Source organism: Paramormyrops kingsleyae, chromosome 17 (assembly GCF_048594095.1).
Source record: "Paramormyrops kingsleyae isolate MSU_618 chromosome 17, PKINGS_0.4, whole genome shotgun sequence".
Taxonomy (NCBI): domain Eukaryota; kingdom Metazoa; phylum Chordata; class Actinopteri; order Osteoglossiformes; family Mormyridae; genus Paramormyrops; species Paramormyrops kingsleyae.
Window position 1 is genome coordinate 1,970,534 of NC_132813.1, and position 13,290 is coordinate 1,983,823.

Sequence of the window (13,290 nt, forward strand, 5' to 3'; positions counted from 1 at the left end):
TGCTTCCTTGGGGTTTGATGTTTTTATTTTTTAATTGTAGACAGCATGATTGGGTATACACAGAAAGTAGGTGCCCGACAGCTCGTCTGATTGGGTATACACAGAAAGTAGGTGCCCGACAGCTCGTCTGATTGGGTATACACAGAAAGTAGGTGCCCGACAGCTCGTCTGATTGGGTATACACAGAAAGTAGGTGCCCGACAGCTCGTCTGATTGGGTATACACAGAAAGTACGTGCCCGACAGCTCGTCTGATTGGGTATACACAGAAAGTAGGTGCCCGACAGCTCGTCTGATTGGGTATACACAGAAAGTAGGTGCCCGACAGCTCGTCTGATTGGGTATACACAGAAAGTAGGTGCCCGACAGCTCGTCTGATTGGGTATACACAGAAAGTAGGTGCCCGACAGCTCGTCTGATTGGGTATACACAGAAAGTACGTGCCCGACAGCTCGTCTGATTGGGTATACACAGAAAGTAGGTGCCCGACAGCTCGTCTGATTGGGTATACACAGAAAGTAGGTGCCCGACAGCTCGTCTGATTGGGTATACACAGAAAGTAGGTGCCCGACAGCTCGTCTGATTGGGTATACACAGAAAGTAGGTGCCCGACAGCTCGTCTGATTGGGTATACACAGAAAGTAGGTGCCCGACAGCTCGTCTGATTGGGTATACACAGAAAGTAGGTGCCCGACAGCTCGTCTGATTGGGTATACACAGAAAGTAGGTGCCCGACAGCTCGTCTGATTGGGTATACACAGAAAGTACGTGCCCGACAGCTCGTCTGATTGGGTATACACAGAAAGTAGGTGCCCGACAGCTCGTCTGATTGGGTATACACAGAAAGTAGGTGCCCGACAGCTCGTCTGATTGGGTATACACAGAAAGTAGGTGCCCGACAGCTCGTCTGATTGGGTATACACAGAAAGTAGGTGCCCGACAGCTCGTCTGATTGGGTATACACAGAAAGTACGTGCCCGACAGCTCGTCTGATTGGGTATACACAGAAAGTAGGTGCCCGACAGCTCGTCTGATTGGGTATACACAGAAAGTAGGTGCCCGACAGCTCGTCTGATTGGGTATACACAGAAAGTAGGTGCCCGACAGCTCGTCTGATTGGGTATACACAGAAAGTAGGTGCCCGACAGCTCGTCTGATTGGGTATACACAGAAAGTACGTGCCCGACAGCTCGTCTGATTGGGTATACACAGAAAGTAGGTGCCCGACAGCTCGTCTGATTGGGTATACACAGAAAGTAGGTGCCCGACAGCTCGTCTGATTGGGTATACACAGAAAGTAGGTGCCCGACAGCTCGTCTGATTGGGTATACACAGAAAGTAGGTGCCCGACAGCTCGTCTGATTGGGTATACACAGAAAGTAGGTGCCCGACAGCTCGTCTGATTGGGTATACACAGAAAGTAGGTGCCCGACAGCTCGTCTGATTGGGTATACACAGAAAGTACGTGCCCGACAGCTCGTCTGATTGGGTATACACAGAAAGTAGGTGCCCGACAGCTCGTCTGATTGGGTATACACAGAAAGTAGGTGCCCGACAGCTCGTCTGATTGGGTATACACAGAAAGTAGGTGCCCGACAGCTCGTCTGATTGGGTATACACAGAAAGTAGGTGCCCGACAGCTCGTCTGATTGGGTATACACAGAAAGTAGGTGCCCGACAGCTCGTCTGATTGGGTATACACAGAAAGTAGGTGCCCGACAGCTCGTCTGATTGGGTATACACAGAAAGTAGGTGCCCGACAGCTCGTCTGATTGGGTATACACAGAAAGTAGGTGCCCGACAGCTCGTCTGATTGGGTATACACAGAAAGTAGGTGCCCGACAGCTCGTCTGATTGGGTATACACAGAAAGTACGTGCCCGACAGCTCGTCTGATTGGGTATACACAGAAAGTACGTGCCCGACAGCTCGTCTGATTGGGTATACACAGAAAGTACGTGCCCGACAGCTTGTCTGATTGGGTATACACAGAAAGTACGTGCCCGACAGCTTGTCTGATTGGGTATACACAGAAAGTAGGTGCCCGACAGCTTGTCTGATTGGGTATACACAGAAAGTACGTGCCCGACAGCTTGTCTGATTGGGTATACACAGAAAGTACGTGCCCGACAGCTTGTCTGATTGGGTATACACAGAAAGTACGTGCCCGACAGCTTGTCTGATTGGGTATACACAGAAAGTACGTGCCCGACAGCTTGTCTGATTGGGTATACACAGAAAGTAGGTGCCCGACAGCTTGTCTGATTGGGTACGAAGAGAATGCAGTTTGGTTTACCCCTCCCCCCTACACTGCCTGCCCTACTGCACCTGGTTTACTGCATGAAAATACATTTTCCATCCAATTCTTTGGAAGCCTGCTCATCTTGCAGGACTCCAACTTTTTACATGACTAAACAACCGTCTGCTCCCCCCTCCCCCCCATTCGGTTAAGGCCACCTCTTTACCCACACTCCACACTAAAGGGGGGCTTTAAATCAGAATCACGTCAGCTCCACCCCCCCCCCCCCCATCCAAGGCTGAAAAATCGTGTGTTGTTGGAAGGTTGAGCCACAGAAAACGAGAGCGATTTGTCAGAGGAAGGTGGAAAATGAACCTCGGCGTTTGCACTCAAGAGAAAGAGAATCAATCACAACTAAACTGAACAGAGCGGGAGGCTCCGCCCATGGAGTGTGACAGCGGCAGGCCGGGTGTGATACGGTCTGTACTGCGTGCTTTGGGGATTTCAGTGCTGCTGCATCAGTCCTTCACCGTGAATGCTATGACTGACAGCCAGCTCTTTGACCTTAATCTCCCCTGCGATCCACACGTCACTCTCCTCTTCCCGCAGGTCATTTCCCAGCTCCGAGTTCTCAGCCGCTCTGTGACGGCTGGCTCCAAGTTCGATCGGGAGCTGTGGTCCAGCAGCCTGTCCCCTGTGCTGAACCTGTGGAAGAAGCTGAACCAGGTGAGTCCCAGGTGCTCCCTCCGTACCATGTCGCTCTTTTCCTCATTCCTGACTCCCCCCGGATGTTAGGTCACAGTCACGCTGCTGAAATTGTCAGTGCAGCAGCAATCTCCCAGCCTCCAGCTTTCAGCTGCTGGTGATCTCAGTAACATCAGATCGCAGCCAGGAAGGTGGAGAGCTCTGACAGGGAGACCTCACTTCAAAGGCATAGCAGGAAGCATACATCTGTAAAGGGACAGGAAGGGAAGATGGGTTTCTGGGCTGGAACGGTGCTCTGTCTTACATCTAGCATCCAATGAGGAGGCCAGATTAACATCACATGGCTTGAAGATGTCATGACATCACTGAGTGACTTGACTGCACCGTGAAAGTAGTCGGAAGAACTATATATTCGATGGCTTTGTATTTATGTTTGGTAGGCTTGCCTCTCAGGTGAGACGTGATGGACCCGGTTCCTGTTAGTGGGCCTGTTTCTGGCCCGTTCCTCTGTGCCTCTGTTTCTAGTGCCTTCCCCTGAGGGTTCTGAGACCACGCTATGGAACTCCATCTGCCAGGGATGCCCGCGGGTTCCTGCTTTTGCCTCTTTATTCTCCTTTAAGTGCTGCTGGACTGGCATTCTTGGCAATGTCATCATTTCTGCAAAATTCTGAACATTTTGTTTTTGCTGTGAGTGACAAAATGAAATTTCCCCTGTTTTTGTAGGGCTCATCCCTCATCCACCAGAAGGTAGCGCCACCGAGTGAGAGCCAGGGGTCCCCGGTGCTGTCCTTCATTGTCCTCGAGCAGTTCAATGCTATCCGCCTGGTCCAGAGCATCCATCAGTCTCTGGCAGCACTCAGCAGGGTGATCCGCGGCACCTCCCTGCTAACGGCTGACGTGCAGAAGCTGGCAACGGCGCTGCTCAACCAGGAGGTGCCGCCCTCTCTCTCCGTCTGTCTTTGTCTGTGCCTGTCTCTGTGTGTCTGTCTCTGTGCCTGTCTTTGTCAGTGCCTGTCTGCATGTGTCTGTCTGTGTCTGTATGTCTGTGCCTGTCTCTGTTCCTGTCTCTGTGCCTGTCTCTCTCTGTCTCTCTCTCTCTCCATCTGTGCCTCTTTGTCTGTGCCTGTCTGTGTGTGTCTGTCTCTGCGCCTATCTGTGCCTGTCTCTGTCTCTGTTCCTGTCTCTGTGCCTGTGTTTGTCTGTCTCTCTCTCTCCTTTTGTGCCTGTCTATGTCTGTGCCTGTCTCTGTGCCTGTCTTTGTCTTGTCTTTGTCTCTGCCTCTGTCTCTGTCTCTGCCTCTGTCTCTCTGCATCTGTCTCTGTGTCTGTCTTTCTGCATCTGTCTCTGTGTCTGTCAGTCTGTGCCTGTCTCACACTGTCTGTGTATCTCTCTGTCTCTGCGTGTTTGTGTCTGTCCCCTTCTCTGTGCCTCTCTCCGTTTCTGAGTTACTCTCTTTGTCTCTCTCTCTCTGTGTATCTGCCTCTGTCTCTGTCTGTTCCTGTCTGTCCCTATTAATCTCTGGGCCTGTGGGCCTGTCTGTTTTTCTGCATCTGTGCCTGTCTGTGCTTTTGTCTGTCTGTGTGCCTGTTTATGTTTGTGTCTGTGCCTGATGGGCATATAATCATGGTTTCAGTCAGAGTGTAGTAACAGGAAGTCAACACAGAGATTGACGTGTAAATTTGGCCCTAGTCAGGCTGTGCCCTTTATCAGTCCATCTGCTCCGTCTAGTATGCAATATTTGACAAATTTCTCTGGTCGCAGAGCCTGGTGGAGACCATGACATGCCCAAATGGGTCCCCACTGCCCTGCGCGGCATGGCTGAGGTGCCGATTAACTACACACACGTTCCGACTCGACTCCTACCGCAGTCTCGTCCCGCCTCACGCCCGGCTCTCCTTCACACAAAACACCAATTAGTTAGTCGTTGGCACGGGCCGCTCGTAAATGAGAGTGTAGACGGCAGCGTGCCCTCGTCTCTGGGCTGTCAGCGCCACTGATGTGGCATGGTGCCAGCGCAGGCCGTCATGGCCACATAATCACCCTTCATGGCTTTATTTTTTCTGTGACGCCAGACAGGGGGTGAGGGGGCGGGGCTGAGTCTGACTTGTCCTTGGTTTCATTTCCTGCCAAGCAACACAAAGACTGAATGGATATGGCTTTTAAACGCTTCAAGCTAAGTCAGGAGAAATTAGTTTCTTAATGTCAGACAGCGTTTTGATCAGGCGGAACAGGACACCCTGCTCCTGAGAGTGGAGGGACCAAGGAGAGAGCTACAGAATGTAACAGCCAGGCCCCTCCCACTTCCTGCATGTTTGCAGTTCAGGGTTGCCCCCTGAAGGTGGCAGTATCCTGGTCCTCACCCTATGCTGTGGACTTGGTAGAGAGACAGTTTGTTTCAGTGGCTGCAGAAGATCACTTTAATAACCAACAAAGAACAAAATTCCCACAATCCTCTGCAGTTTGAGTGGTTTCTCTGCTTGTGTCTCCTGACTACCGGGGGCGGGCACTGCTCTGGATCCTTGTGTGTGTCACCTGAGCCCCCTGACTCTGTTTCTGCACCCCTGTACATCCCCCACAGTGCCCCCAGAGCTGGCAGAGCAAATGGGAGGGGCCAGAGGACCCCATGCAGTACCTGAGGGCCGTGGTGAGCCGTGCGTTGGCCATACAGGTAAATGTACCCATGTCGCCTTGCACCTTTCATGGTGAGGAGGGAGCTGCACCAACCCGGTGGGGCTGTAAGATTCCATGTGGGGCTCCACCCTCTACACCTTCGTCGTTAAACTGAACCACCTGTGAGCTTTTTACGGAACATTTTTGAAATATTGTTCTTAACACCTTTTGTTAGCCACAGGCCTGGTAAAACATGCTAATAAGAAATCAATGCAACAGCCTTAAAAGGGATTATAGCATTAGGGGTGCTGACCTGGAGTTCAGCCTCGCAGGGGGAACATTGTCTGTGTGCCATGAATGACTCATTCTTGGCGATTGTTCATCAGGGGAATTACTGCTTCGCATTCCCGGAAAAATAAACACTTACCATAATATGCGCTTTGCATGAGCACGTCGCAAGAAATGCAGTGCTATACTTATTAGTGAAGGAGTCATGCAGCTTCAGGATTTCCAGTCGAAGAAGGAAACATGTTACTGTGCTGAATGTGTGACACTGCATTAAAAGCGCTTTTCAAGAGTCCATGCTGTCAGGCAAGCCCGCTGTGTTACGATGCGCCGCATGCCGTATTGCGTTGTACCGCACGCCGTGTTACACTGTGCTGCACGCTGTGTTACGCTGCGCCGCACAACGTGTTGGTGGGGCCTATTGCAGCACCGTTTTGGACTCTGTTTTTCTATTCTGCTAAGAAGGTTTTGGTAGAAACCCAGGGAAAGCTGATTGAACAACAGCACCCCCCTTCTTAAGCTGGCACCACTTTGCAGTGCGGCCGCTGGCGTGGGGCGGGCTGCCTCCGTGTGAATCCGCACCCTTTAATTCGTCCCCACTAAAGTCACTTCCTGAGGTGTGTCACCGTTTCCTGAGTCCACAGCAAAACCGGGCGCAGCTTAAAGGAAGGAAGAGCCGCCTCTCTCCATTCTGACGTATCCCCGTCCTGGTGCTGGTGGGAGCAGCAGGTGCATTTGCCGCATTTACTGCGACGCCGGGGCCACTGCGGGAGAAAGCGCTCTTTCCTGTTTGTCTGTCTCAGAGAAGAGGGACCTCTAGAAAGACTCCACACTGCGAGTAGCTCAGATTCAGTGTGTCGGCTCGGTCTGCCTCGAAGTGACCCCCCCTCCCCCCCTCAGTCCGGCCACCAAGTTGGGCCACTGAGCACTGGCCTTCTTGCCCCAGCACCATACACACCATCTTTCGGAAGCCTCTTGATAGAGATCAGATTAAAGGGGAGATAGAAACATCTACATAACCAAAACAATCTATCCTTTTTCTTTGTTTTTACAGTAGCAGCAGGGCATGTTTCAAATCGCAAGGCTGAATCTTATTTTGAAGTATCTGACCTGGGGGGCACTTTCAGCATCTCCAGGTACAGCAGGCTGCTGTCGGTTTGCAGAAACGTCTTTGTCATAACCAGGTGGTGAAAGCACCAGTTCCACGTCCCCCAATCTCCAGCTTTCCTCAGCATTACGCAGATGAAGGTTTGTCAACACGCTGCACCCATGTGACCTTTAAGAGCCCCTAGATGTTGACCAGGCATTGCGTCATTCTTAATTTAGCCACTTGTTTAGCAACTTGGTAGAGTCCATGTCTCTGCTTTTCGAACTGAAAAGGGAGACGCTTTCCTCGTCTATGTCACCTTTCCACCAGTGGGGGCGCTAGAGGTTCTGCAGCCGGTGGTCTCAAATTGGGCCACCAGGGTGAGTTTGTTCCTCCATATGTCGGAGTGATTTTTCTGACGGGTTGGTGCTGTCTGACCCCTCATTATCCCTCCGATGACCCCCCCCCCCCCCACCGCTGGACTGAAACCGCATACCGACCTCCGAGCTGCCTGCTCCATCTGCTGCACCAGCCTCAGTTTGGTCCTCAGGCTGTTACCAGCTAAGCCGGCTGCCTGGGTTTAGCTGCCCTATCTGCTGTTGGGATGGAACCATGGGCTGATCTGGGATCAGCGGAGTGGGGTGTGGCTCGCCGTCATTACAGTCTCTGTCCAGTCAGTGTGCCTGCGTTTGCCTCCTGTCCTGTAATGAGACTCCAGGGTCTCCCACCTCAGCCTAACCCCCAGCAAAGCAGGCGGGCAGGTGGGCTGTGAACACAGGTGTGCATGCAGGGACACAGACACACACAGACACACACAGAGACACAGAGACACACACAGACACACACACACACACACACACACACACACATACAGGTATACAGTACATATGAGGACACCCTGACAAATCCCTGGTTTATACGGACACAGACACACACAGACACACACACATATGTTTGTATCCATATCTTTGTGGGGACTGTCCATTCATTTTTATGGGCAAAACTCTACAACATCTCAGCAGTGACAACCTTAACCCCTTCCCTGCCCTAGCCTTAACCAAAAATAACCAAACAAAATACAAGACATTCACAGATTTTTATTAAATTTATTAAATTGACACTGGAAAAATGTCCCCACAAAATAATGTTTGTTACATGGTGGGGACATTTGGTGCAATTTACAGCTCTGGAAAAAATTAAGAGGCCACAGCAACATGTTTAGTTTCACTTGTTTCTAAATGTATGGGTGTGCGCCTGTGTAAAATACGCGCTACAACGTGGTACTTCTGTTTCTCATTAATGAAGGGCGACGTCTTTCAGCCTGGAAGCAGCCTGCTGCTCAGCATAACCTCTGCCAGCAGAACCAGGATTAAATTGGGATTTGAAGATTTCTTAAAAATATATAGAATGTCCTCTTATTTTTTTCCAGAGCTGTGTACATGTACACACACTGTTCAATTAATCAAAACACAAAATCAGGAAAATTGAGGAGGTGATGACTGATAACATAAACCTATTGAGATTTTATATGAAGAAATTTTTTTTTACCACTGGAATATAACGCAGACATGCACGTGTTCGGGTTGGACATGGCGGGAAGAGGCTGAGGATGTACTGGGAATCAAAGGCCTGTTCATACTGGGATCTCGTGGAGCTGCTGTGCATGCACCTTCACATCACTCATCTGGCGTCGGCGCGTGGCCAGCAGTGCGGAGCGACGGGAGGCAGACACAGCCCTGTCATCTTAGAGGCAGAATGAATCTCTCTGCTGACAGCCGTGCTCCAGCTTGCAGGGCTAGAGGGCTGCATCGGCAATGTGGGGTGACTTTGAGGGAGATAAGCCAGCACCATGCACGCGTGTGTATGTGTGTGCTTGCGGAAGTGCATACACGTGCTTGTGTGCGTGCGTGCGTTTGCATGTGCATACGTGTGCATGTGTCCGTGCATGTGTGCGTGCGTGTGCATGTGTTTTGTGCGTGTGTGTGCGTGTGCATGTGTGCGTGCATGTGGGTACGTGTGCTTGTGTGCGTACGTGTGCATGTGTGCGTATGTGTGCCTCACTGCTCTGATTGGGTCTCTGCCATCTCACGCAACACAGGCCTGGGTGCAGAGGGCGGAGAGACAGACCCTCATGACGGAAACGCTGGACCTCTCGGAGCTGCTCCACCCCGACACCTTCCTAAACGCGCTGCGGCAGGAGACCGCCAGGTATTGCCCTCCCCCTCAGCCACACCTTATTCTGCCACAGCATGTGTAACCGTGACAGACACGTGTGCATGTTCCTCCACGTGTAAACACAGCTGTCCTCACACCCAGGGCCTTGGGCTGCTCTATGGACAGCCTGAAGTTCGTAACATCATGGAAGATCCGTATTCCAGGGGCTAACCTGCAAGTGAAGGTATCACCGAATCCCGATCCACACTGTCCCCTGTGGGCCTGAGACGGTTAATCAGGAGCTCGCTCCGTGCTCCGCGATTCTGTGCCTGGACTCTCTTCTCCCTCACGGTGTCCACAGGCAGCTAAGAGGGGCCTGTTGACCACTGGTGGGGGGCTGGGCCATTTTAGGGCACCCTTCCTCCTCGGTGTGGCGGGGCCTGCCATAGAAGGCCAGGACTGCAGTGGTTGCATTGGTGGGGTCATTTTCAGTAGCATCAGAAGCAGTGCCCTCCAGTGACATCATTTCAGCACATCTCGCCCCCTACATTACCTCGCTCCCCACGACACCCTCCTGGATAATCTCACAGGCTATAGCCATCCTGCGAGCCAGGAGACGTGTTTATCCATCTTTTTCAGAATCGCAACGGTGTCGGCAGTGTTTCACAGAGCAGAAGGAAGGTCATATTTCATCTATCTGCTGTTCTCATTGCTACACGTCGTCAATCCTTCAATTGTGTCGCATTGACGGGAGACGTGTGAAGCGATGCTGATACCGGCCCCGAGACGCGTATGAGCGTGAATGTAGCGTGAAGGTAGCGTGAATGTAGCGTGAAGGTAGCAGTTTATGATGAGGGGACCTTAGCCTGCTGTAGCTTCTCAGGCACTTTGTTTGCTTGACGCTTTAAAAATTTTCCATCCTTCCTTGAAACCCCCCCCCCCCCCCCCCCCCCGCAGTTGCCTTCACAAAGCAACACGCACACAAATGGTCATGCAAACGTGTGAACACACTTGGAGAGCTCCATTCTGGAAGGCGTTGAGGGGTAGGTCTTCCCCTCGGAGGTAAAGGCAACTGCCCCCCCACACCCAGATTGGAGGGGAGTAAGGGCTGTGTTTCCATGGTTACTCACTGTTCCCGTGCCGGGACTGTCGTAGACGCATTGTCTCCTCTGGCAGTGCGCCGGCCTGACGGGCTCAGTCTCCCCGTCCTCTGGCAGTGCGCCGGCCTGACGGGCTCAGTCTCCCCGTCCTCTGGCAGTGCGCCGGCCTGACGGGCTCAGTCTCCCCGTCTTCTGGCAGTGCGCCGGCCTGACGGGCTCAGTCTCCCCGTCCTCTGGCAGTGCGCCGGCCTGACGGGCTCAGTCTCCCTGTCCTCTGGGCCTCTTTGCCAGCCCCGTCACACGCCTGTCGATGGCCGGGAGACTCTGCACCCGGCCGCATCCCGCATGAGTCCACATGTTTGGGACAGTATGTCCTCAGTAGCCTCTGATTGCATCAGAAACAGCAAGTATGTGTGTGACTGAAGTATCAAAGTAATCAGCCGGGCTGGGCGGTAAAGTTGCAAGTCTAGGCTGAAACTGGGGCAGCTTTCGCCGGAAACTTCTGACACATATGGTCCGGAGCATCTAACTGCATCCCCCCCCCCCCCGCAACCACCACAGGCCTTTTAGCAAGAGCTGTTACTGTATTTTAAGCAATCCCCCCCCCACAGGTGGATGGACTGAAGCTGGAGGGCTGCAGTTTTGACGGGACGCAGCTGAGCGAGAACCAGCACGACTCCCCCAGTGTGTCGGCAGTGCCGTCCTGCTGTATGGCCTGGATTCCGCAGGTACGCCCCCCCCCCCCCACACACGCACACCCACACACACAGAGGGCCTTATCTTCCCCGAACATCCCAGCATTCTGCCTCCGCACCGTGCTGGGTGCCGGTTGACTCTGGGTCAGGGTTAGTGGGTGGGGGGGGGGGCATTGGAATCACCGTGGCGACTACGATAATACCAGCTGCCAGCTCAGCTCCATTAGGAGCGTGAAAGGAAGGCACCATGTTATTTGGACCCTCCGAACTGTGAAGGACTCTTAGCGCAATCTGGAAATGTCGGCCCACCCGTCTGGAATCGCGGCTCTGCTGCGGAATGCCAGACCCAGCCTCCGAGCGGCTCCCTCTGTCCTGGAAAGCTTCATCCGCCGCTCCTCACCGATTGATTTCATGTTGGATGTAAACGCTTAAAGCCGTTTGGGGATGGCCAGGGTGAAAGACCCCCCCGGATCACAGCAGGAAACATGGGGGAGAGACGCGCCGTTTGCCTTTTGTCTCAGAGGGAATAGCAGGTGTTTTAGGCGGATGAGGAGAAGCATGAATCCCAGGAGCAAATCCAGAGAAGAGCTACAGGAGACAGTTCCCTCTTTCCATTGTTCCGCTGCCGTTTGTTTTTCCCCAAGGCCACGCCTTGCTCTCGCTTTCACACTATTTCACGGAATGCTCGTGAACGCACGCTCCCTGGGGCCGCCAGCGCGGCCCCGCCCCGCTGCACCTGCAACTCCTCTAACTCCTAAACCGCTTTACCGCTGATTTCCAGCAGGGCGGCGCCGTTATGCGGGGTGCCATCTCGCATTTGACGTAGCCCTCAGCTCAGGATAATGAGTGTCCTCGACGACGGTCCCTGGGAAGGTGAAGGCAGATGGAGCGGAGATGGGGACGGGCTCTGCACCGGCCGGGAAAATAAAAGCGACCCAGCATAGCTGATTCAGCTACTGCTGTTAGAACAGCCAGTGCAATTAAGATTAATAACGTGATGATGATGCTGTAACAGCTATTTATTTACTCGTTATTTACTCACGCGCTTTTACAGAGGGTGTATCATGCATCTATTTTACTTTGCTTCAATTTGTTTGTCTAGCCATCTGGATAAGCAGCCCCCCCCTTGGGGGTCCAACAAGTGCCTTCAGTTTTGGGCAGCCCCACCCTGACCTTTGTTCCTGTCCCCCAGAGTGCCAGCGCCTGCTACGGGCCGGAGGAGAGCATCTCTCTGCCCCTGTACACCAGCGCCGAGCGTACGCGTGTGGTCTCCAGCGTCCAGCTGCCCTGCGCAGGCAGCCCTGACCGCTGGATCCAGACAGGGGCTGCCCTCTTCCTCTCGCAGCAGTGAGGGCGGGGCTTCCGCGCAGCCAATGGGAGCCCCCAAACTCCCGCTAGACCAGTGCCAGGCAGGCAGGCTGTGTGAGTATACAGTGACTGCATCAGGACCACAAACTCATCTGTCTGTACTAATGTTTATGATGCAGCTCCTGACTGAATGTTGCCGATGTAATAGTATAAATATGAAGAGTTTTCAATGTATTTTGTGATTCTTTTCATTTTAACTGTTTCCAATAAATATTTCCAAAAGCAAGAAGCAGCTGTTTGATTTCCTGGGTCAGTCCCTAATGCCAAAGAGGTTTGTATGTGTAGCTGTGTGGGCTTGTTGCGTATGGACCCCAAGCTCGCCACGCTGGTACCTCGCTTCAGACGAAGCGTCTGCTGAATAAATAAGCGTGAATGTCTGCTTTCATCAGATCTGCGTCACAGAAGGTACCAGAAGGTCTCTTACTGTGTTCCTTGCGGGCGGCGGGCGGCAGCAGTGTCTGTCCTCGAGACTGCTGGGGGTGACACGAAGGGGGCGCTGTTTGAAAGCCTGCAGCTTCATTCTGTCCCTCAACAGAAAAGCCCTTTGTGGTGCAGTGAGAATCCCAGAGCCACTCAATCCTATAGGCGACAGGCGGCCTCCTTGGATGCAGACCTCTGAGGGGGGGCTGACTTGCCTGCTGATTGAGTCCAAGTCAAATTTCCCTATGGGGACAATAAAGCATCTCTCTGTCTGTCTATATCTTATCTAATTTCTTTTTGCCTCCTATGGGGGGCGCTAGTGGTGATGCTTGCCTAGGACGCCCCACGGGCTAGGACTGGGCGTGTATTCCCAGGACACACACAGTGTGGCGCTGTGACGCACCATCGCAGGAAAGCGTTCCCGTTGGTATTCTCCTTAGTGACCAGTCTAATGCATTAAACTCTGTGACATCATGCGGCGGCTTACTGTTCACACGGCGCCCTCCTGTGGAGAGCATCCCTGTGCTCTAGGGTGTGCTCAGCCATGCCTCTCGCCTTGCATCTTAATGCACATCCTGACTTATAACTGAGAGAAGATTATCCACTTTTGCATTATATTTATAGAAGGA

The 13,290-nt window shown here is 52.7% G+C and overlaps 1 protein-coding gene across 1 annotated transcript in view; it reads left to right on the plus strand.

The window, feature by feature from the left end:
• The window catches only part of dync2h1 (dynein cytoplasmic 2 heavy chain 1), a 78,283-nt gene extending 65,821 nt beyond the window's left edge, over positions 1-12,462 (plus strand). The window contains exons 85-91 of the mRNA XM_072701748.1: positions 2,847-2,963; positions 3,666-3,875; positions 5,521-5,610; positions 9,023-9,132; positions 9,241-9,322; positions 10,790-10,906; positions 12,066-12,462. Of these exons, the coding sequence (XP_072557849.1) occupies positions 2,847-2,963; positions 3,666-3,875; positions 5,521-5,610; positions 9,023-9,132; positions 9,241-9,322; positions 10,790-10,906; positions 12,066-12,224 (885 nt within the window). The 3' untranslated portion in view covers positions 12,225-12,462. The remainder of the gene's footprint in view (positions 1-2,846; positions 2,964-3,665; positions 3,876-5,520; positions 5,611-9,022; positions 9,133-9,240; positions 9,323-10,789; positions 10,907-12,065) is intronic.
• Positions 12,463-13,290: the final 828 nt, after the last annotated feature.